General features: G+C 36.6%; 1 protein-coding gene and 1 long non-coding RNA gene across 6 annotated transcripts; both read right to left on the bottom strand.

Moving 5' to 3' along the window:
• Positions 1 to 12957: 12957 nt before the first annotated feature.
• On the bottom strand, positions 12958 to 18533 carry LOC141712716 (uncharacterized). Of its 5 annotated transcripts, none has more exons than XR_012571651.1 (5): positions 16460 to 18533; positions 14882 to 14966; positions 14580 to 14678; positions 14455 to 14496; positions 12958 to 13794 (listed from the first exon to the last, which is right to left on the bottom strand). It is a non-coding gene; the product is annotated as an uncharacterized LOC141712716 (long non-coding RNA). The 5 variants fall into 5 exon arrangements; XR_012571648.1 differs by lacking the exon at positions 16460 to 18533 and adding an exon at positions 15118 to 15685; XR_012571650.1 differs by lacking the exon at positions 16460 to 18533 and adding an exon at positions 15377 to 15682.
• Positions 18534 to 19957: 1424 nt separating this feature from the next.
• On the bottom strand, positions 19958 to 23156 carry LOC141710867 (transcription factor bHLH30-like). Its single transcript, XM_074513376.1, has 2 exons — positions 22826 to 23156; positions 19958 to 20535 (listed from the first exon to the last, which is right to left on the bottom strand). Exons 1-2 carry the CDS (start codon positions 23066 to 23068, stop codon positions 20068 to 20070), a joined length of 711 nt encoding a protein of 236 aa, XP_074369477.1. The 5' UTR covers positions 23069 to 23156; the 3' UTR covers positions 19958 to 20067.
• Between the last annotated feature and the right edge of the window lie 1692 nt (positions 23157 to 24848).

The following is a 24848-nucleotide window of genomic DNA, read 5'->3' as shown; positions in this document are numbered from 1 at the left end:
TATGTGCGTTTGCTGTGCGTATGTATATGTATATCCTCAATTGTGTTTCTTCTGTTATATGTTGCCGCCTCTCGGATTTTCCGAGAGGTAGGGCGGCGTTGCAGCGCGTATGCGCGTGTGTCTGTACATGTTGCCATATTCGGATGTTTTAATTGAATTTCTGTTTTATTAATTCTGCAGGAAAAATACATAACTGGATTTTTATTTTTGCAGATTATTCGATTTACATTTCGTGAAATAAAAATATATTCGCGCGGGAATTTTAATTAATCGGTAGAATACGTGTTGGAAACCCGAAATTTTTCGGGCACCCGCGAATTTTACCGCCGTCGACGATGAGCCTAGACGAGCCGACGGTGGGCGATGATGGTTTTATCTAAGTCCTACATTTATTAATTAAATAAAATTGGTTCGGTAAAAATTAGTTACGAAACGAAAAATACATACAAAAACATAAAAATACGGATAATAATAATAAATAATCGAAGTGTACTGGTGTTTGGGATTGCAATTTGGATTGGATGTGATTGTTGATTGTGATTGACGTCGAATTGTTTCGACGGGTAGGCCGATAAACAAAGGAGACGCTGCCCGATTTTCGGAAAATTAATTCTGAAAATACAGAAACGTAACCTATAATTATCGGAGACGTCGAATAACTATATATAGTTATATTATACGAACTTAATTACGGTTGAGACAAAATAATTTATAAATAATCGATTACCCTATTTTCAAAATAACAAATATCTATGTATTTTTCGGAAATAAATACCGAACCAGGTTTCGAAGATGTGAACCATAATTGATATGTGTATTTCAATAATACATATAAATATAAGTTGGATTATGAAATCGTATGGGTAGAATAGGATAGTGGTGTGATGTTAAGCGAAGCGACTATCTAAATTAGTATATTTTAACCCTGTAGGTCCTAGTCGGAAGACCTGAGATGTGACGTTGGACTAGGAAGGATCTAGGGATTAATCGACGAGATCAACGAAGTTTTAATCGAAGGACATGTTCTTTTATTCTTGTTCCTATAATTCGATTGCTTTCTTGAGCAAATACCTATTTTTTCGGGTTATTTGCGAACCCTGAATTGGGATGTTTTGAATTCAAAATAATTTGACATCAAAACACTCTACGGGCTGGATAGTGATATTTTGGGGATTGAGTTTTACTTAATCCTGAGGACCGGGTTATGACTGGTGCCTCGAGATGGGCCGTAGTGCCTGGGGACCCGACTGGATCTATATATGAGATATAGATTTGCATTATATTCTGACTGATCAGCAGAATATAGATGCGAACTAGTGTCCAGTCTAATTTGTTGTTGATCGCCATTAACGGCATTCTCTCTCGAATGGATTTATGATTCCAAAACCGGATAAAGCCCTGATTCAGGAGATGAATCGGGGAATCGCTTGTCATTTTTGGATTTTAGTTAAAAGCTGGTGATAGCCAACGTTTATTTGCTCAACTCACTCAAATAAATAGAATTGTTTTAAGATTTTGTCTGGAAGTTTTTCTTTTAATATTAATTCTTGAAACTCAAATTATATACTTGTTGGGCATTTTTGCCTCACTCTTGCTTTGTAAATTCTTATTTCTGCCAGAAACAGATAAAGATAAAAGTGAATAGCTTTGATAGACAGCAGAAGTTAGAGAAATCTCCGCTGTGAGAGGTTGAAGAAGTTAGAGGAATCTGACAAGAGTGTTAGGACAAAGGTATTCTCATTTGTATTTTACTTGTTGTAAGTTGTAGAAGATTAGATTCTTGTTTTATACCTTAACCTGTAAACGATCTGGATTCAAGGGGTTAATTGAATATTCTTTTATTTTATGTAAAGATTGTTCGTGACACCAAATTTTGACCCCGGATTTGGGTTGTTACACTCCTCCTGAGTGTAATATAGGGGAGAAACATATCTATCCTCCACCGCCTTTTCCTAAGCGGCTGCAGAAGAAAAAGCTTAATAAGCAATTTGAGAAGTTTCTGGAGGTGTTCAAGAAACTTCATATCAACATACCTTTCGATGAGGCTCTTGAGCAGATGCCTATTTACGAAAAGTTTATGAAGGGTATTCTCTCTCGAAAAGTGAAGCTAGATGATTTACAGACTGTTGCTCTTACGGAGGAATGCATTGTTGTGCTGCAATAGAAGTTACTTCCAAAGCTAAAAGATCCTGGAAGCTTCACTATTCCATGTACTATTAGAAAAATATGTTTTGACAGATGCTTATGTGACTTGGGAGCTAGCATCAATCTGATGCCTTTGTCAATCTTCAAGAAGTTGAACTTGCCTGACCCAAAACTGACTTATATGACTTTTCAGTTGGCTGACCGTTCTATTACATATCCGCGAGGTATTGTGGAGGATGTCTTGGTCAAGGTGGATAAACTCATCTTCCCTGCTGATTTTTTAATTCTTGATTTCGAGGAGGATAATAAGATTCCCATAATCTTGGGAAGACCTTTCTTGGCTACTAGCCGAACCTTGATAGATGTGCAGAAGGGTAAGCTCAAAATGCAGGTATTGGATCAAGATGTAACTTTTAATGTGTTCAATGCTATGAAATTTCCTACGGAAAACGAGGAGTGCTTAAAGGTGGAGTTGGTTGATTTTGTGGTTACTTCAGAACTTGATCAATTGCTAAGGTGTGATGCCTTAGAGAAGGCCTTGTTGGGGAATTCAGATAGTGAAGATGACGAAGGTGAAGAATAATTGCAATATCTGAATGCTTCTCCTTGGAAGAGGAAGATTGACATGCCTTTTGAATCTCTTGGAATGGAGGGATTGAATAAGGCTCCTAAATGCCTCAAGCCATCTATTGAGGAAGCTCCTACTCTTGAGCTTAAGCCTTTACCTGAACATTTGAGGTATGCTTTTTGGGTGATGCATCTACTCTGCCTGTGATTATTGCATCTGACCTTTCAGGTAGTGATAAGGAGAAGCTCTTAAGGATTCTAAGAGAGTTCAAATCAGCAATTAGTTGGACCATAGCAGATATTAAGGGAATCAGCCCTTCTTATTGCATGCATAAAATTCTGCTAGAGGAAGGTAGCAAGCCTACGGTTGAGCAGCAAAGAAGACTTAATCTGATCATGAAGGAGTAGTGAAGAAGGAAATTCTTAAGTGGCTGGATGCAGGGATTATCTATCCTATTTCTGACAGTTCTTGGGTGAGTCCAGTTCAGTGTGTACCGAAGAAAGGAGGTATCATAGTTGTTGTTAATGAAAAAGAGTGAGCTCATTCCTATTCGAACAGTCAAGGGATGGAGAGTTTATATGGACTACAGGAAGCAGAACAAGGCCACTAGGTAGGATCACTTCCCTCTATCTTTTATTGACCAGATGCTCGACAGATTGGCTGGTCACGAGTACTACTGTCTTCTGGATGGCTATTCGGGCTATAATCAGATTTGTATCGCTCCAGAAGATCAGGAAAATACTACCTTCACTTGTCCATTTGGTACTTTCGCTTTTAGACGAGTTTCTTTTGGTCTGTGTGGTGCATCAGCCACATTTCAGAGATGTATAATGGCAATCATTTCTGACATGATTTGTCAGAATGTGGAGGTGTTCATGGATGACTTCTCTGTATTTAGTGATTCTTTTGATGAATGCTTGAAGAATCTTGAACATGTTCTTAAGAGGTGTGTTGAGACCAACTTGGTTCTCAATTGGGAGAAATGTCACTTTATGGTGTGACAGGGCATTATTCTTGGGTACAAGGTTTCTAGTAAAGGTCTTGAGGTGGACAAAGCCAAGATGGGGGTCATTGAAAATCTTCCTCCACCTATTTCTGTTAAGGGAATTCGCAGTTTTCTTGGTCATGCGGGTTTCTATAGGCATTTCATCAAGGACTTTTCTAAGATTTTGAAGCCATTGCGCAATTTTTTAGAGAAAGATGTCCCTTTCAAGTTTGATGACGAGTGCCTTGCTGCTTTTGAGACATTGAAGAAGAGTTTAATCATGACACCTGCCTGGAATGAATCTTTTGAGATGATGTGTGATGCAAGTGACTATGCAGTTGGAGCAGTTCTTGGACAAAGAAAGAACAACGTATTTCATGTGGTCTACTCAAAATCAAGTCGCTGATGATCTATCTCATTTAGAAAACCCTAATGCTACTTCTCTAGACAAGTCATTGATAAATGAGTCATTTCCCGATGAGCAGCTGTTTGGAGTGCAAGAGGAAGAACCGTGGTTTGTAGACATTATGAACTACCTTGTGAGTAATGTCATGCCTCCCGACTTATCATATGCTCAACGGAAGAAGTTTCTACATGAAGTGAAGTGGTATATGTGGGATGAGCTGTTTCTTTTTCGACAAGGAGCCGACTAAATCGTTAGGAGATGTATTCCTTATAGCGAAACTGGGGTAATCTTGCGATATTTCCACTCAACGGCTTCTGGAGGACACTATGGTGGAGAAAAGACAACAGCTCATATTCATCAAGCAGGTTTTTTTTGCCAACCTTGTTTAAAGATGCTCATCAGTTTGTTTTGAAATGTGATCGATGTCAACGTGTGGGTAATATTTCTAAGAGAGATGAGATACCTCTTAATGTGCTTCTCGAGGTTGAAGTCTTTGATATTTGGGGAATGGACTTCATGGGGCCATTTGTCTCATCTTGTAACAATCAGTATATCTTGTTGGCGGTTGACTATGTGTCAAAATGGGTTGAAGTTAAGGTATTGCCAACGAACGATACGAAGGTGGTGCTTAATTTTCTACACAAGCAGATATTCACAAGGTTTGGAACTCCAAGAGTCATAATCAGTGATGAGGGGTCGCATTTTTACAATCGCAAGTTCACTGCTATGATGCAAAGGTATAATGTGAATCATCGCATTGCTACGGCTTATCATCCTCAGACAAATGGTCAAGCAGAGGTATCTAACAGAGAGATTAAGTGCATTTTAGAGAAAGTTGTGTATCCATCGAGGAAGGATTGGTCTTTGAAGCTTGATGAAGCTGTTTGGGCGTATAGAACATCATACAAGACTCCATTGGGAATGTCGTCATTCCAGTTAGTTTATGGTAAGGGGTGTCATTTGCCTGTGGAACTCGAGCATAAGGCGTATTGGGCTTTGATGAAGTTGAATCTGGACTTGGATGCAGCTGGAAATAAGAGGATGCTTCAATTGAATGAACTCGACGAGTTTTGACTTCAAGCTTATGAGAACAACAAAATGTATAAGGAGAAAGTCAAGAGGTGGCACGATAGGGGTCTAGTGCTCAAATCATTTGTGCCAGGACAACAAGTTCTTTTGTTTAACTCCCGTCTCCATTTTTTTCCTGGAAAGTTGATGTCAAGGTGGTCAGGGCCCTTTATAATAAAAATTGTGTTTCCATATAGAGCGGTGGAAATTTTTGAGAATGATCCGGGCCAAGCATTCAAGGTAAATGGTCAAAGGTTGAAGCATTACTATGGTGACACGGTAAACCGCGAGGTGGTTAGTGCCGTTTTATTTTCCGTTTGATCTCAAGATTCTACGTCGAGCTAAAGACGTAAAACAAGCGCTTCTTGGGAGGCAACCCAAGTTTATTGTACATTAGTAGGTAGAGGAAGTAAGAAGAAAAGAGAAAAACACAAAAAAATCAGAAAAAGAAAAAAATTCAGGGCCAACTTCAGAAGCCAAGCACGCCCACGCTGATCTATCGTGCGGCCGTGCTGTTTTTCCAGAAGGTAAGCGCGCCCGTGCTGATCTAGCGCGTGGCCGCGCCGATTTGGCAGAAGGTGAGCGCGCCCGCACTGGTCTAGTGTGCGGTCGCGCCGGGGTCCCGACTTAGAAAAAAATAAAAACAACAGTTTGTGAAGAGAAAATCGGGATTTTTACTACAAAATCAATTTCTACTCGAATTTTACTCTTTCACATCCCAAATTTCCCTCTCCAAATTAAACTCATTATTCCAACGATTCCCATAATCAATTCCTACTTCTATTCCATATCTAATTCTATTCTCACTACCTATATATTACACACACTTATATACAAACTTCTCCACTACATCACAAATTCTCAAATATAAATCTCTCTCAAATACTTAGCTTTTATTCTCTCTTATTCAATCCCAATAGCACATAAGAGACAAAGAACTCAAGTAGGCAGCAACACCACCGATTCTTCATCTGCGGGTGGTGTGAGGCCAAGGTTTTCGACTCCAGAAGCTGAAGAGGAGTACACGAGGCTTCTCTTAAAGCCTATAGCAAAGGAGCGAGGTTTTATGTCATCAGGGAAGGATGGTAATTTGTTGGAGATGATTCTAGAGATGGTTTGGGTTCCATTTTGTGAGGCTCCCGCTGCTGTGCCCATGGGTGTTGTGCGAGAGTTCTATGCTAATGCGAAGGCGGAGAAGAATGACTTCACGGTGGTTAGAGAGATGACTGTGGAGTATAGTGCCGACGCGATAAGAAGGGTGATTGAGCAGCCCGCGAAGAAGCCTGGTCAGGACACTTGGAATGATAAGACTCCGGAGGACTTTAACTTGGATTTGATCGTTGCTACTCTGTGTGTGCCTGAGACTCACTGGTAGTTCAAGAGGGGCACAATTGATTACTCCACATTCCCTGCGTCGCGCATGAACAGGTTTGCACGGGCTTGAAATTCTTTTATCTGTGCTAACATCATGCCATCTTCTCATATGCATGAGATTATGGTGGAGCGTGCTCATCTGTTGTGGGGTATTCTTCAGGGATATTATATTGATTTGGGGATGGTTATTTATATGGGGATTTTGAGGTTCTTGAGAGTAGGTACTACGGGTTCTATACTCTATGCGTCCGTTGTGACGAAGTTGTGCGTGGAAGTTGGTATTCATTGGCCCGCACATGAGCAGTTACAGCTTCCCAGAGCTCCTATCGACAGTTCTACGTTGTTGAACATGACTGAGTGGTATGGTGGCAAGCCCGATCCTAAGGGGCTTGGTTATTCATATGATCATCTGCCAGGTGATAGGCCAGCGAATCTGACTTTTCCTGGTGGTATGCAACAGGCAAGGAAGGCAGCTTGGAGAGCTCAGTTGGGAGAAGAGGCTGGTCCATCGCAGCAGGAGCAGGAGGAAGCAGGAGCTGATGTTGGAGCTGATGTTGGAGCTGGGTTGAGTACGACGCAGTATAGGCGTCTAGCGAGGAGGATGGATGTATGCATGATATCCATAACAGGTTTACATGTGATCTCACCTAGGCACTTGGGACTGCATTCAGAGCCACTGGTGTTGACATCCATTGGCTAGTATTTGGTGAGGATTCCGTGTATCCACCTCCAGACACGCCTGACACTCCACCCGTTGAGGGTGATGATCCTGATTCGGAGTAGGTATGCCTAATTTCTTACTATTACCTTCACTGAGGACAGTGAATATTTTAAGTTTGGGGGTAGTAGTTGAAGGAATATATTTTGTGTGAGTCGCATATAGTTTGCATATTCATGTTAGTTTAGTGCATATAGTTGCATATTTTTCCATGCAGTAGTTTTTTTTTTAGTAGTTTTTATGATAGTTTGTTCATGTAGTTTCATGCATTTGCATAATAACATGATCCCTTAGATGATTTTTCCGATTGATTTGTGATGTTGATGCTAGTGTAGTGATATCATATTTAGTGATGTTAAGTCTTATCGAATTGATTTGTATGCTAGAGGCAATTGTATTTCACTAAGTCTTATAGGTTGCTAAAGTGCTAGATCATGGTCATGGTTTGTTTGTTTGTCGAGGTTTAATCGCTTATTTATATTTATAATTTAGGATATTCTCTTAATAATAAAAAAAATATGGATATTTAAAAATTGGAGAAAATTGGATTTCATTACTAGTTTTGTGGCTATGTGTCAAATGGCTAGTAGACGGCTCATATTTATATGAGTAGTCTAGGGTTGAGCGAGATGGAGCGAAACGCACTCATTCAGAAATTTTTAAAAAAAGAAAAAAAAAGTATTTAAGTGTTATGTAAAATTGATCACGAGTGGGCTCTTTAGTACTCGAGTTATTAAGTTCTTAGGGGATTTTGTGCCTAGTGCCCTAAGGCTTTTATAGTCTGGGATCCGCTAACCTAACGCTCGCTACATGGGTACTATCGTATAAGCCTTTTGTGGACCTCACTCATTGCACGGTCAAATAAGCATATTTGTGTTGTTTTGTGCGAATAAAAGCGTGAATCCATGTAAACTCCGATATAAGAATTGAAGTGTTATAAGTTATTTTGAGTCTAGCTTTTATTATATTTATAAACTTGTGATTGCTTTGTTGAGATTTATGATTATAGATCTAGTTGCGATAGTATATCTGTAAGCAGTTGCACACACGCACGTCTCTGGTTTGTAGATTGATTTGTGAGGTTTGATTGATCTTTATGCGAATAACTGCATTAGTTGAGATGTTGTTGATTGGTTCAGTTATTCTATGGGGATCGATGCATTCATTTAGTTGCATTCATGCATTTTTATTTCTTGTTCTTTGAGTCTGTTTATACTTGAGGACAAGCATCGATTCAAGTTTGGGGGTATGTTGAGTGGCATTTATGACACTTTATTATGCTCCGTAGAGCTTTAAATTGGTGTATTTGTACTCGAGTTGTTGGTGTTTTAATGTATTTTCTAGTGTTTTTTACATTTTCAGGCATTATCCAGGTAATCAAGTGAATTAGCATTGTTTTGGTGCTAATTTGGTGTTAAGGTGGTGTTGGAATAAAAGCTTGTGGAAAATCGGCTCAAATCAGCAAGGAAATTGAAGAAGTCAGAATCTTAATCAGGAGGTCAGCGCGCCCGCGCTGTGATAGTGCGTGCCCGCGCCAAAAGTTCAGAAACTAAGCGCGCCCGCGCTGGTCAAGCGCGCGCCCGCGCCAGGACGAGAATAGAAATCCTGATTCTATTGGGCTTTTGATCCAGAAGACTTCTACTCTGCATGGGGCTGCTATATATATAAATAAGCTCATTTTTTTATAGAGATACATACATAAGCACAAGAAGAAGGCGTAAGAAGACCGTTTTAGCACAATTCAACCAAGGTGGAGAAGATCTAGTTTTAACTTGTGATTCTTTGTTTAAGTTGTAACGTTGGATGCTAGTTTTCTTATTCTTGAACCTATACTCTTGTTTTGCACTTTGTTTATTATTCATTTTTAAAGACTATGTTTATTATACCATGCTTTCATCGGAACCCACATTGATGATGAGTCCGATCATGGGCTAATCGTTATCGTGGGGTTCTAGCGGATTTATTTATGGATTTCTTTAGTTGATTTATTTCGATGCCTTAATGTGTGGTGATTGTATGATATTCTAGTATTGGTTGTGCATATTCGTCTTATGAGCGTCGCGAACTTATAAGATAGTGTGTTAATTCTTAATGAAGTGAAAGTGAATTTAAGGATTTAGAACTTGCCATGCCAGCATAGGTCCATGTGTTATTGTTATGCATGATTCGTAGGTAATTTTAACCATCTTACTTGCCCTGTGTAATCATGATAGATAACTTGTGCGTTAAACTGTTATGTTGTCAAATTCTATAGACATATAGGGTCTCAATATAATTGGTTTCTATTCAGCTTCTATATCTTTTGTGGATGTCTGGTAGTATGGTATTCGTGCAATGAAAGTTGGCGTTTATCAGTTTCGTATTATCTGATTAGTGTCATCACCATTACATGCTAAGGTTAAGAACGAAAAGGCTATTGAATGAAGTATCTAATGAAGTTAGAATCCCATGTTTGTCATATATATATTAATTCAATAATTGTTATTCTCTTAGTTGTAATTGTTAGTTTAATTCTTAGTTATAAATAATCTCAATCTGTTAATCGTCTTAGCATTGGATAATAACCATATCATTGTTGCATAGGTGCATAATCTATAATTAACCAAAACCGGTCTCTGTGGGAACGAATCTGATTTATATCTTATACTACTTGCGAACGTGTATACTTGCGTGTATTTTAGTGCGTGTTTAGCGACTAACACCAGACATAAAATATCAACTTGTATGAAATACAAGAATGACTTATTGAACAGTAAATAAATTAAGAAGCAATCAGACACTTCTTCTTCTTCTTCATTACTCCCCATCAATTGGAGTGGAGGTTCCAGCTGAGACTCCAAACTTGCGTAGAAGATGATTGTGCTGCTTCACTCGTAGTTTCTTGGTCAGGATGTCTGCGACTTGAGCATGAGATGGAACTTGTGTGGTTTGCACTTCTCCTGCACTGATTTTGTCATGTATGAACTGACAATCTATCTCTACATGTTTTATGCGCTTGTGCAACACCGGATTTGCAGCAATCGCTAGAACCACTTGATTATCACTTTTAATAAATGTAGATGGCAAATCAGTTAGTCCCATATCCTTGAGTAAGGATGACAACCAAGTTACTTCGCAGCAGGTGAGCGACATTGCTCTGTACTCCGTTTATACGGTGGATCTTACAACCAGAGATTGTTTTTTTATTTTCGACCATAATGGGGGATGAACCCAGCAACACACAATAGCCAGAGGTCGACTTCCTCGTTATAGGACAGCTCGCCCAGTCACTGTCACATTAGGCAGTGAGTTGGGCAGTAGTTGATGATGCCAATAGAATACCTTGAGTTGGGTTGGTTAATAAGTATCAAAGCACCCATTTTACAGCATGCATATGTGTTGTTGTGGGTCTTTACATGTATTGGGAAAGAGTGTGTACAGAGAAGGCCAAGTCAGGCCTTGTAATTTTTAGATAAATTAGCTTTCCAAGTAGCTTTTGATAGTTGTGTGGATATTGCAACACTTCTCCTTTATCTGGTGTTAAGCTCATGTGTGTGTCCATTGGCAGTTTAAGTGGACTTGCTGTCATCATCCCAAATTCCTTCAACAAATCAAGCACATATTTCTTTTGTGACAAAAAATCCAGCCTCACTTCGATCTACTCCAAACCCAGAAAGTAACTTACCAGTCCCATGTCTTATATGTGAAAGTAAAGTGACAACATCTTTTTCAAGTCTTCCATGGCTTTTAGATTGTTGCCAGAGGTCAGTATATCATCTATATATATCAATACCAACACTATGTTCTCATCTGTCACCTTCGAGTATAGACTGTAATCTGCCTTGGAGTGAGAAAACTCATTCGAAATCAATGTCTTTGATAGTTTATGATGCCATTATCTCGATGCCTGATGCAGTCCATAGAGGGTTTTCCTCAGTCTACATACAAGCTGCTTGATATTTGCATCATCTCTAGTTGTTAAGCTTTGTTCACTGATTCGACTCCCGAGTCCTTTGTAGCCTTGAGGCAAGCTCATGTACACCACCTCATCCAAATCTCCATTCAAGAATGCATTTGAGACATCTAACTGGTGCACATGCCAGTTTTTTATCGCTGCCACAACTAGTAATGCATGCACAGTGGTAATCTTGGCCATGGGTGTGAAAGTTTCTACATAATTGATCCCATATGTTTGCTTATACCCAAGAATAACTAGTCGTGCTTTATACTTGTCGATTGTCCCATCTACTTTGAACTTGGTCTTGTAAATCCATTTGCATCATATCGCCTTTCTGTTTGGAGGTAGAGTAGTCACTTCCCACGTCTCATTTGCTTCCAGGGCCTCTAATATCGAGTTCATGGCATTTATCCAATCTCTGGATTTGACAGCTTGACTGAAGAACAATGGATCGACTTGGGGCTCAATTGCGGCCAGGAAATAAGAAAAAATTGGGCTCACTGATTGGGCAGCCACATAATTGGCACTTATAGCAGAAGCTTGATTTGAGTAGGGTGTGATAAAGTCAGCCATCCAGGATGGTTGCTTAGATGTCCTGGTGGATTTTCTGTGCATTTGTCCTTCTCCTTTTGTGTTGTTGTTTGTGCTAATGTTCTGCACTTCATCTTCATCAGCAGACACTTCTTCTTCCTCATCTAGCAATTCATCATTACGCTGCAGGTCATCATCATATACAGGGGTCTGTGGTGATGGTATAGGTTGTTGGCAGCGGTTGGATGTATGCCTCTATAGAGTTTTTATTGAGTGGAAACACGTGTTCGTGGAAGATGACATGTGTGGACACCAGGGTTTGCATATCAATAAGCTTCAAAAGTTTATACCCCTTGGTATTGTGAGAATATCCAATGAATACACAAGGTATTGCACGAGATGCAAACTTATCTATCCCATGTGTAGAGTTGTGAGTCATTGCTAGACATCCAAATACTCTTAACTCATCATAATCAACCTTTTTTCATGTCAGCTTCTCATAAGGCACATCAAATTTCAAGGCCACATTTGGAAGTCTATTCATGATATGAGTTGCGGTTAGTACACCGTCCCCCTAAAAGTTTAATAACAACCCTGACTGAAAACGTAGTGCTCTTGCCACTTCAAGAATTTTTCGGTGCTTCCTCTCCACCCTAGCATTTTGCAGGGGTGTATATGTGCAAGACTTTTGATGTACAATCCCTCTTTTTGCAAAATACTCAATGCAATCTTTGTCTGCGAACTCCGGTGCATTATTAGACCGCATTGCTAATAACTTCCCTACAAACTTGGTTTCTATATATTTCTCAAATTTCATCAAGGTGTCCAAGTACTCAGACTTTGTTTCCAAAAGATACACCCATCACTACGCCATAGATTGATTTAAGCAAAACTTAAACTGTGTTGCTATAGACCCGAAAAAATGTTGCTAATGCCCCAAAAAGGGCTAAGGCAACATCAGAGCTATGTTGACCCGTAGCTAGTTAGTATAGGTATATATAGCAACACGGCAGCTATTCTATTGCAACACAACATATCCTGTTATAATAAATATCAATAGCAACATACTTTGGTCCCTATAGTAACATACTAAGTGTGTTACAATAGACCTTAGAATTTCTTTCAGAATGTGGGACCCACATGTCGGGCCCACGGATGGGCCCCAAATGGAAAATTTTCCTTTAATTTTCACAAATATAATAATAAATAGACAAACATTTAAATTCAAAATATTAATAAAAATATTTTAAGCATAGTTAAAGTAACAACTTAAATTAAATTAGTTAATGTAAATTATTACAAAGAGATGAATCGAAGTTCTGTAAAAACTAGGTTCCGGTATCAACACGTCATTCTCTTATCTCATTCTCAACAATAACAAACATTCATCTTGCACTATAAAAACCAATTTATAGTGTTAAAGTGCAGATTTAGGCTTCTGTACATCTTTTCCATCACAAAAGCAGCACTACAAGAAGTCAGGTCCCGATCTCCCAACAACATTTTTTATTGAGTCAGCAAGGACATCAATTATCAGCACAAAAAATAGCATGCCTGAAACAAGCATATGTTCAAATCAATATATTATTTGCTCGCCTTATTACAGGATATATAATTCCATAAAGTATTATTATAATCTTACCTAAAATGTTGTGGTGCAGGTCAAAGACATAATTTTAATACGAGTAAAAAGAAAATATCGCCTTTTAGTGTAATTATAAGCCCTGGTTTATAAGAAGCACTCATTTGGCAGAAATTTTAGAGTTGATAATTTCTAAATCCAAAACAGATAGCTAACATGATGCATATCAACTTTAGGCAGACATAATACAATTACCTACTTGCCCGAGTGACTGACTGTAGAAGTCCGTGTATACCTGCTGCAGATCCTCTAGCCCAGAAGGGTTCTCATGCTCTATCCATGAAAAGTCAAAACTCCCTGATCTAGGAGTATTTGCAGAGGATGTTGATGTCATCCTTTCAGCAGTGAAGGGTGGACACTGGATTTACTTAAATCCTGAGTGTCCCCTAAAATTAGCAAAAGTTGCAAGGTGGGCATCTCCTATATAGTTATACAAGATAAACGATCAAACAGAGTTTTACAGAATTGTGTTAAAAAATATAAACATGTAGATTAACAAGAGAGTGAAACATCAAACATGTTACCATGAACTTGTTAAGCAGAACGATAATAACAGAAGAGCTTGTCATGTTACTTGGAAGATCAGAACAAATAACATTCTTTTAATAACAAATATGCACCAATATTATACAATAATTGTTCAACAAGAGAAAAAAAGAAGACAAAATTATGCTAGTTAATATGTATTCCCTATCTTACCTAATTATAATCTGCCACAACCAACACATGAACTGTCACAAACAGCAAATAATAACAAAAAAAGACACTAAAGTTGGAGTAATGGTGTACAAGCCACAACCCCTGTGATACCTCACGATAAAAAAGAAAGATGCAGTATTTAAACAAGTGATCTTTGCACGATTACTGCAGATTAAGTCATATGAATGCATTACCCACTTTCATGTGTACAACTCTGAAGTAGCCAAAATAAGAAAATTAAATGTACTACAATACTAAATTGCTTTTGTTTATACTGCTTATCAAGTACAGGACCTACTACAATATAATTAGCACATCGGATTGAGGTCCCAGCCAACACGTCTTATAAGAAGAAAAAAAGTGGCTGTAAGATATTTATACCTTAACTTGTAACCCAGGGAGTGCAACTGATAAAAACGATCCCTAAAAAATCAAGAATCAAACATGGAGTTGACATTTGACAATCACAGACATATTTTAATGTACAAAAAATAAAAAGAGTGTACCTAGGAGAAGCCAAGCAGACCATCAAAGGTTTTATACTTGATCATACATTCTTCGATATACTCAAGACACTCATCAAAATTAGTATACTCTGTAATGTCCTGTAAATTTAAATAAAAAAACATAAGGGCTCCCTTCATTTCTTAAATACAACAGTTGATGATCTCAAATTTACCTGGTTAGATTAGAACCACTCGTAATAAGGAGGGTCAAAGATACCATTAACACCGGATTTTCTAGTACAGGGAAAAGGGGCATCTGGGAAAACTAAATCAAGCTTATCAAGATTCTTATATTAACTCACCTCAGGACCAAGATTTCCAATATATACAGTTATATACTGAGGATTATTCTAGGAGCATCATCATTAATCTTCTCCTGGCCATCATCTGCACAAGAATGAAAATATTACTCTAATCAAAGCTGATACACAATAATTAAACCGAGTAAAATGCCACACTAATAGATCAAGTTTTATACAAACAAAAAAATAAAAAAATCATCAAAGTGTTGTTTAAGTAAATCTGCTACTGCTCTTACCGAAATCAGTAAATCCGAACCACGATACAGATGTCCAACAATAATAATATACATACAATTACAGAATCATTTCAGCATATGTAAGAAAGACAAAGAATCAGTAAATCGAGGGCGAACAAACAACAAAATGAGAGTTGTAATCACAAGAATTCAATGAAAATGACACAGAATCGAATAAAATCAGCTCTTGCAGATCTACTAAACAGGAAGATGATAATAATAATTAATAATAAAAGGAGGCAAAAAGGAGGTAGGTAACCAGAAGAAAAGTGGCCTAATTGTTTAGAATCAGATCTCTCCATGTGGATTAGCAATAGCTCATTCGCGATCCTAGACAATAAATTGATACAGAAATAGTATTTTGAGCCTCTCAAAATATTAACTGAGACTTTTACTCACTATATCTTCTCCGAAATTTCACTCCCCGCCACAAACAAGCTTCATTTCAGATAACCCTAATTCCCCATTGCCATAATACAGTTCCCCCTTTACTTTTGTATTTGAAATTTCACCCCCGCCTATTTCACCCAAATTCGGCCGCCCAAATTTCACCCGGTCCATTTAGTTTTTCTTTTATGGGCCTATTTAGTTTTTACCAAATCCACCCCATTTAAATTTCCACCCAGCCCATTCCAATTAATTTGCATTATTTTCTTTTTTTTATTATAATATTTTTAGTCTTTTTAATTGTGCACATTATAATTATTAAAATAAAACTATTAATTAGTTTGTAAATTATAAAGCTATTAGAGGCTTTAATTAGTGGAGAATAAATAATTAAAGAAGTAATTTTATAATCAAATTTATTTAAATTTATCAAATAATTAATAAAAAAAATATTTAAATAAACTATTTTACTTGTTACAAAATGTTCATAAGTAAATTATTTGATATAATATTATTTTCCAAGACGAATTCATGAATTATTTATCCAAATCAAATATTTATAAAAATAAATTTTATTTTTAGTTTAATTTTAAAATTTCTTTTATTCTTAGTCTATAGCAACACATTATATCGTGTTATCTCTACTTACACCTCAGTGTCTATGGCAATATAGTACTATAGCTTTAGTAACCCGCATAGTGTAGGTGTTGTGTTAGAGTGATTAGAGTGAATTAACACCCCTACTCAAATGTTCAGTTAGGTCATCTATGGCGTAGTGCATGTTACTCTACTGTAATCATCAACTATCGTTAAAAAATATATATACTTCCTATTGTAAACTTTATACGGGCCCCCAAATATCACTATGCAATAAGTCAAATGCCTTTGAGGCGTGTGAACTACTAACTGGGAAAGGCAGTCTAGTCATTTTTGAAAGTGGGCAAGTGATGCATACCAGTGAGTTGCTTTCCTTGAGAAAAGGCATTATTCGATCAATGTGTTGCATCTTAGACCATGATGCATGTTCAAGTCTTTGGTGCCACAATGCATATGCAAAATTTCTCTTTAATTCCCCTTTATCTACTTTCATCAAGCTTTGTCCACTCATTACTTTACCAGCTGTGTAATTCTTGTCAGCCTTAAGTAGTATAACCCTTGTTTCGTTTCACCTATACCCATCACATCATTTATTGCAGAGTGCTTTATCACACAGACACTTGGATGGAATACCACATTGCATTCATTCACTTCAGCTAGTTTGTGGATGGACAACAAGTTGTGGTTGAATTGAGGCACATATAATACATTCTTCAGCTTTAAACCATTGGGCAAGGACACATCTCTTATGTGTGTTATGAGAGCACTATCCCCCGTTGGCAACGTGATGGTAAATGTGGATGGTGCAGGCCTAACATTCACCATGTTACCCAAGGATGAAGTCATGTGATCCGACGCCCCCGAGTCAATAATCCATTCCTCAGACTTCATTATATTGCCTTGACTAGTGTATGTCATGCTGGAGAAACCATAATCGATTTCTTCATCTGTCTCACTCTCCTTCTGAGTGGAAAGATTATTTCCTGGAATCATTTTCAACAGCTGGTCGAGTTGCTGAGAAGTCATCACAATTTGTTGTTGCTCATTCACACTTCCTTGCACATTGTTGGCAACCTTTAAACCACTTGCCTTGTTCCCCATCCATTTTGCCTGAGCATTTTTCTGTACCGGTTTGTATTTGTAATGCCATTTGGAGTAGTTTTCTGTCACTTCTCAGCATTTGTCGTTGGTGTGTCCTTTTCTTCCACATATTCCACACACCGGTCTTTTATCGTCATTTCTTTCATTGCCTTTACTGTACATGGCCACAATTTCACCATCTCTGAGAACACTTTGTGACAAAACTTGTTTCTGAGACTCCCCTTGTTGAATCATAGCACTCGCTGCCTCCACAGGGTTTATCATGAGTAACTGACTCCTCTGTGCCCCATAGGCTTCATCCAAACCATTTAAGAATTGGAAAAGTTTTGGCTCCTCCTTCATTTTTTCAATAGCATTCAAGAGTGTTGTAACTTCTGCTATAACGGTAGTGATTGTGGGCAACACATTCATTGATTCTATCTACTCCCACAAGCTACTTAATTTTGTGAAATAATCACTAACTATGATGCCATTCTGCCTTAAACTAAACAGATCTTTATTCAACTTATATTTTCGAGACCTATTAGACAACAAAAACCTCTTTTCGAGTTGTTTCCAAACATCAGCAGCACTGTTTATGAATAAGACAAATGATTTAATATTTTCAGAGATGTTATTGTGAATTCAGGATATTACCATGTTGTTGCAAGTATCCCATTGTGCAGCTTCATTCACATCTGTAGCACTCCTCAGCACCGTCCAATTCACGAACCCAAACTTTCTCTTTGGTGCTATTTGTATTTCAAATGATCTTTTTCATGCCTGTAATCACCTGATCCTTGAAGTTTGGGCACACTGATTGATGTTGTCCCATTTGAGGGGTGTAAAAACAAAGGATTTTGTAGATCTGTAAACGTTAATATATTTACAGGCACGCGTGAGTCTAAAAGAAAAAATAGAGTAACAACACCCATTTTTAGACCAAGAAAACAACCACTCGATTGTCAAAAAGAAAACAGGAGTAAGACTTCTCACTGTTCACAAACTTTTCACACTATTGTAGTTATCAACTGCGGCTGTGATACCATAACATTTTGAATTTATGCAGATGATAGCTATGTGTAAAATAACAATTAACAAATGAGAGAATGTGAAAACTTGCACTGCAGAAAAACTGTATTGCTCACATTGAAGACCACACATACCAGCTGTGTCCTTGTATTCTTACACATCCCAACAACCTCCCTAACAAAAGACTACAGTGTCCTCGACAATATCGTTTTGCACAAGATAACTAACTGCATGATTGTGTAGTTAAGGGAAGGCCCTATTAGTACATGTCAGCACACTACCAGACATATAAATATGAACTTGTATGAAATATAAGAATGACTTATTGAACAGTAAATAAATTAAGAAGCAAGCAGACACTTCTTCTTCTTCATTAGACACTGAAGAAGTCAAATTTCTTAGTAATGTTCTGCAAAAACATAAATATTTCATGAACCTTATTTTGTAGTGAACCTAATTTGTAGTGAAACTTGAACCCGTAATCTCTTGTTAGTTTTACTAGAAAGTGGGTTGAATATCTAGTATAGGCTACGATATATGACATTTAAATTAATATGAGTTGTTCGTCAAAAAAAAAAAATTAACAGCTGCAGGAGATCATAGAACATACTCTGAAGTATATTTATATGCTATAAAACTGTAATATATTACAAATATAGAATCGTAGTATAAGCCACAATACAATCAAAAGAAAAAAAAAACACAAGTAACGCACTACTCCAATACGAATTACGAAGTAACTAACTGGAAATAATACCAAAATAAATTCACTGATTTCCTTGGCATAACTAATGCGTAAATTCATCCCATGACAAATGCGCGACACCTTCTGAGGTGAAGTTGAGCTTCAGATATTATGAAGATTCAAGGGCTAGTGGTAGATGGTGGTGGTGAGAAGAAGGATGGAATAGTCGGAAAAGTAGGTGGTATCTTAGGCAGTGAAGTGGCTGGCAAAGGTGGCAGAGTCACCTTTGGGATAGTAGGTATGGTGGGCAAAGATGGGATTTGTGGGGTTGGCATAGGCGGTGGCAATGTAGGCTTTGGGAGAGTAGGCGTAGCAGGCAAAGGAGGCAATGCGGTTTTGGGTAGTGTCGGCATGGCAGGCAAAGGTGGCGATGCAGTTTTGGGTAGTGTCGGCATGGCAGGCAAAGGGGGCAATGCGGTTTTGGGTAGTGTTGGCGTCGCAGGCAGAGGAGGCAATGTGGACTTAGGCAGGGGCGGAATCGTGGGCAAAGGAGGGGCAGCCTGCAAAAGTTGACGAGCAGCTAGGGTGGTTTGGATGCTCATAACTGATAATGTGATGATAACTAATATTGGGATGAAGCTAGTCTGGGACTTAAATGTAGCCATTTTGTTGTATGATGATGTTTATTGTAGGTATGTGTTGTATATTTGAGTTGATGAGAGATTGAGATTCCAAAGGGCTATTTATAGACAGGGGAGTTAAGTGTAAAAGGAGTGATTAGATGTGGTTGGAGAGAAATTAAACGTTGTTAGTTCACCTTGTTTAGAACTTTGACTACCTAATATTTGATTTACGTTGGTAAACAATGTCAATTGCTAGTGCTACTTTCTTGTAGGAACAAACAAGGAAGATGATTTGTCTTTCACAAGTTAGGAGGTGTTTGGTTAGACGACCGCATTATAGTTGTGCCGTTGGGTTCATTGGTTGGACTTGCGGTGATATGACCTTGACATTTAATTTAACACATTAAATCTGCTCAAAAATTAACAAAAATTCCTGCACTCTCCATATCATCATTCTCATGCCAAGGCCAATACAACTATTAGCTTAATTAGCAACACTCTCTGTCAACTCTAAAAATTGCTTAATATTCAAAACTGATCATACAACTAAATATGAGGAGACATACGAATCCGCTTACCACCGGGCAAATCCTGGCCGGATTCTGACAACATAACCACGGGGCTGCCCATAAGCACTACTAAAGCTCGTCTAGTCGCCATTAAACCTTCATCCCTATCTACTGAACAATGCAGTAGCCACAACACTATTTTCGTCCTCCCTCCTATAGTAGCCATCTCTGCTCTCATAATCTTGGCCTGTACCGAATTTAAAGAACTTATAATATCTGACATCAGCTCTGGCCGGTCCTCGCAACATATTACAGCCTTTATTGTCCGGTGATGCTGGTCACAATAAAACAAGTCTAGCTCATCGGTCTCACTTGGAATTATCATGTACTCGTCATGATTATGATAATTATTAGCTGCTGCTGCTGCTGCTGCCAATTCTGATGTGGTCTCTTTTAGTTCTTTTACACGCCGCACCACTTCCGCTAATAACGATGCCTTGTCCGTCTGCAATTCCAAGAAGATTCTAATATTTCAGATTGAAATATTTTGAAGTCTTAAATCTAGTTCCAGACCACTTAGCTGTTTAACTTTTTCTATTCAAATAAACCACTTGAGCAGTAATAGCGATTGTTAATACCATTAACGTGAAAGAATACAAATACTACAAAGTCTGAGGCCGATTTTTCATATTAGAACAGGACATTAACCCTTTTTAAACGACTCCATTTTTTAAGGTAAGGTAATGTATGCTACGTGTTTAAAATTTATCAACTCTCAACTCAAACTCAATTTTTTATTGTGCCAAAAAAATTTCGATTGAGTTAGGCTCATAAGGTAAAATTATTCACGAGCTCATTTTCAAGAACAACAATTTAATAAACATTATGAGTTTTTCTTGATTCATTTTTTTTATTGAACGTGAAAATCCACACAAAAACATTAAAAAAATTATGAATCAAATAGAGAAATTCAAGTTCCAATATCAAGAAACCAATTTTAAATAATTCATTTTCATCTTCAATTCAAAAAAGATAAATGAATTATTTAACGAACTAAACTCACGGACTTACTTATAAAGAACTAATATCAAAAATTTTGAGACAAGCAATTGTGTTCGATTCATCTATTAACCAAACCTTTAAATTTTGTTTATATTCGGCTCATTTACAGATCAAGCGTACCATAATGAATTTTTTTATTGAGAATATGAATTGTTCATAACCATATGAGCTCATTTACAACCCTAACTTTATTAACATTTTGATTAATTTTATTATATAAATACTTGTGCAATCATATTCGTTTAAATTATTAAAAAGAAAAATATATAAATTTTGTGCGTAATATTTAAAAATACCCACACATTTGACAATGTTCATATAATCAAGGGAGAACAATGGCCATTAATTTCACAATTAGGAAGAAAATACCAAAAATCTCACATGTGCTGAAATATAACATTTCTTTCATTTAAAAACACATTTTTATATATTTTTTTAAAAAAATGATTATATTTTGCGTTTTTATCAATTCTAAAATATCATTATTAAAAAAAATTAAAAGAAACTCTGAAAACATATATTTGGGATGCGTTTAACCCATAAATGCAGATTATCAATGCGTATATGGTACTTACACGTATATTGCAAATGTGTGACTTGTAAAAAATGCAGAGGCCCAATAAGAAAAATAACACGAAAGAGTGATAAACGAAGGGCTTGTTTGGGGTTCTTAAAAAAGGTAACCTATTACTTAAAGTTGAAACTATCATACAAGTAATATATATATCATAACTTATAAGTTATTTAGATATTTGGATAATTTAACGTATAAGTTATATATAAGTTAACAATGTGTTAAGATAATTTTTACTTATAAGTTGATGATCTGTTTGGATGTAAAATAAATTTTATTAAAAATTTTAATTTTAATATGCTAATTTCAGTACATGAGTTTAAAATTAAAATTTTATCCTATTATATTAAAGACAGAATATTTAAAATTTCTTTAATAGCCCTGTTATTTCATAATTTGGTCACTCTACCCACAATCTGTAGATATTTGAAATTAAATTGATGGGATTTGTTAGATATATATAGTCTTAAAAAATATTATTATAAAGAGGTGAAATTTCGAATATCGTCAACAACATATTAAAATTATTATTTATAATATATAATAATAAAAATAATCACAAATCGAATGAATTATAAACTAGTAAATTTTTAAAAATAAGAATATTAAAAAGATATTTTTTGAGCGTTGTAATATCGTGAAAAAAATGTAATGAAACAGATAAAGCAAAATATACCATCCCCACTCACGTTCAAGTTAGGATCATTTTTCGGCTGAATATTGGCGTTCCTTATTTTGGTCAAACAGTTTCGTTAAATTATAAATTGGCTTTAGGCCCATATATGGGCATTTATCAAACGCTCAAACAGTCAAGCACTATTTTGTTACATTATTAATGATGATATTTTGGATCATTTCCTGTCAAATTGTGAGATTAAGGAACACTTTTCCTGTAAAGAGAGGGAAAGATTCTCCAAGTTCCGTAAATAAAGCTAGAGAGACAATGACACTAGACATTCCGCAAAGACGGGGAAGAAGATCACTAGTTCAGTAAGTAAAAGTATCCAGGAGTATATGAACAATTTCGTATATAACTAGAGCCTGGAGATGTATCATAGTATATAATAAAGCCAGAGCAAGATTCTTGATACATATACACCAGCTAGCTAGAAACATAAATTTGTACAATGACCAAAATAATTAGGAAAATTTGACTTACTTTGATAGTACCGGGGAGGAGAGTGCGAAGGGTGGAGAGATGACCATTGATACGCATGCGTCTTCTCCTTTCAGCTTCACTATGATTCTTGCATGCTTCCATTGATTTCCTTGTCTCGGCTGTTGACTTTGTTACCACTTTCGAGTTACCCGCCTTCAAAATCTCCATCAAACTCGACTGTCCTTGATAAATATTTGATGATGAAGGGTCTGCAACAAATTCTTGGCTATGGAAATACTCCATCTTTCACTACTAGTTTTAGCACAATAAAAATATATGACAGCTAAACCCTACAAATATTGTATGTGTACGTAATGGTCCGCAAAGCACATTATATGTATGTGCTCTATTTGAATTTGGTGTTTAAAATATTAAATTCACATTTATAGAAGAGGTGGCAGTGAAGTGTTATGTGAACGTGGAGATGGTATGTACTACTGGACTGTTTGCTTACTCAATTGAAACTTTTGGTGGTGCCCCTACCCACGACTCACGAGGACAAAATGAGCTGCCACTAACGGGTGTTCGTTAGTTCGTCAACCCAATCAAACTGATCCAACCTAACCGTTTTTTAGGTGATTAAACCATTTAGAGAAATCCGATTCATGATTGGGTTAAAAAAAATTCAAACCGCATTAATTAGGTTGGGTACGGATTCAAGAATTTTTTGGCGAACCCAACCCAACCTGATTTAACTTAAACATTGTTTGATAATTTAAATATAATCTATATAAGTCCACCTTTTATCGGAGTCCTCGGAGTCCATCTACGTTCTGCAAATAAAATATATTGTAAAACGTGTTATTTTGCAAAACATGTTACACAAATAGCATAACTTCAACAAAATCATGCAAATCTCATATATTTACAGTACAATATGTATGTTCTGCAATATGTTCTGCAACATAAACATTTATGTTCTGCAAACTAAACATGTTTTGTAGAATATATATTTTTGCAATGTTCTGCTTGTAAAATGTATGCAATCTACAAGATTTTTGATAGAATAGTGATGTTTGTCGAAAAATAATATGTTTTGCAATATTTTAAGCTATATTTTACTTGCAGAACATATATGGACTCCGAGGACTCCAATTAAAGGTGGACTCCATAGAACTTTACTCTTAAGTTATATTAACATTTAAAAAATATATTTCAAAACTAAAATTGATAAAAAAATGAAAAATATAAAATAAGTTGAGAAAAAATATGTCATTACTAATATTCAACTTATCATCTTATAAGTTGTAAATTCAATTTATAAATTAGATCGACAAACACTCGTCAATAAGTTGTTACGGGCTTATAAGTTAATAAGTCAACTTATCAGATTTGTCAAAAATCATGATAACGGTGGGTCAAAGCTCAATATCTGTAACTGAGTTATAACTCGGTTCTATTTCAAAAAATAAGAAAAGGAAAATTATAACCCGGTCCTATTTCAAAAATTAAAAAGAAATTTATAAATCTGATAGAGTTTAAACTGGTTTTGAACTACAATTGAATTGTTAAGTTATTTTTATGATCTATATGTTAAGTTTTCTCTATTTTCTTATTGATGTTTGAGCTTGCTAGTTCACCTATATTTTTTATTTAACAGGAAACTTTAGGTATAAATATGAGCTTAAATAGTTCACTTGCTAATTCTGATTCATAGTATTAGAATTCAAACTCGTTTATCAAATAATTGATCAAAATCGAGTTCAGTTGAGGATCGTTGCATCTATATGTATTTAAAATTTGACGCCCAAGGTCAGAAAAATCCACTATGCATCACGCGGTGGGTGGATCAAACAACTTAGTACTTACTAAAGCAGTCCAATACCCTTTTACACCGATTTAACGTATTAAATTAAGTTAAATTACAATAGAGAATTTATGGGTGTGTTGAAGTTCCTTTCATGGAAAATAATGGGGGGAGACAAGGAAGGTCAAATCTAGACACTGTCGGAAAGGCATGAAGAAAAAAAATCAGACAGAAAGGGAGAAAAGGCAGAGCGGGAATATTTGTACGAATATGTTA

The sequence above is a fragment of the Apium graveolens genome, chromosome 3 (genome assembly GCF_009905375.1).
Source record: "Apium graveolens cultivar Ventura chromosome 3, ASM990537v1, whole genome shotgun sequence".
Taxonomy (NCBI): Eukaryota; Viridiplantae; Streptophyta; class Magnoliopsida; order Apiales; family Apiaceae; genus Apium; species Apium graveolens.
The sequence above is the reverse complement of the archived record's forward strand: the minus strand, read 5'-3'. Positions and strand labels throughout refer to the sequence as shown.

What these genes read in the sequence shown, in the direction of transcription:
- LOC141710867 (XM_074513376.1), bottom strand. Translation starts at nt 23,068, where the DNA reads ATGGAGTATTTCCATAGCCAAGAATTTGTTGCAGACCCTTCATCATCA. An exon ending in TCCTCCCCGGTACTATCAAA is followed by an intron (nt 20,536 to 22,825) that starts GTAAGTCAAATT and finishes TTGGAATTGCAG; the next exon opens with ACGGACAAGGCATCGTTATT.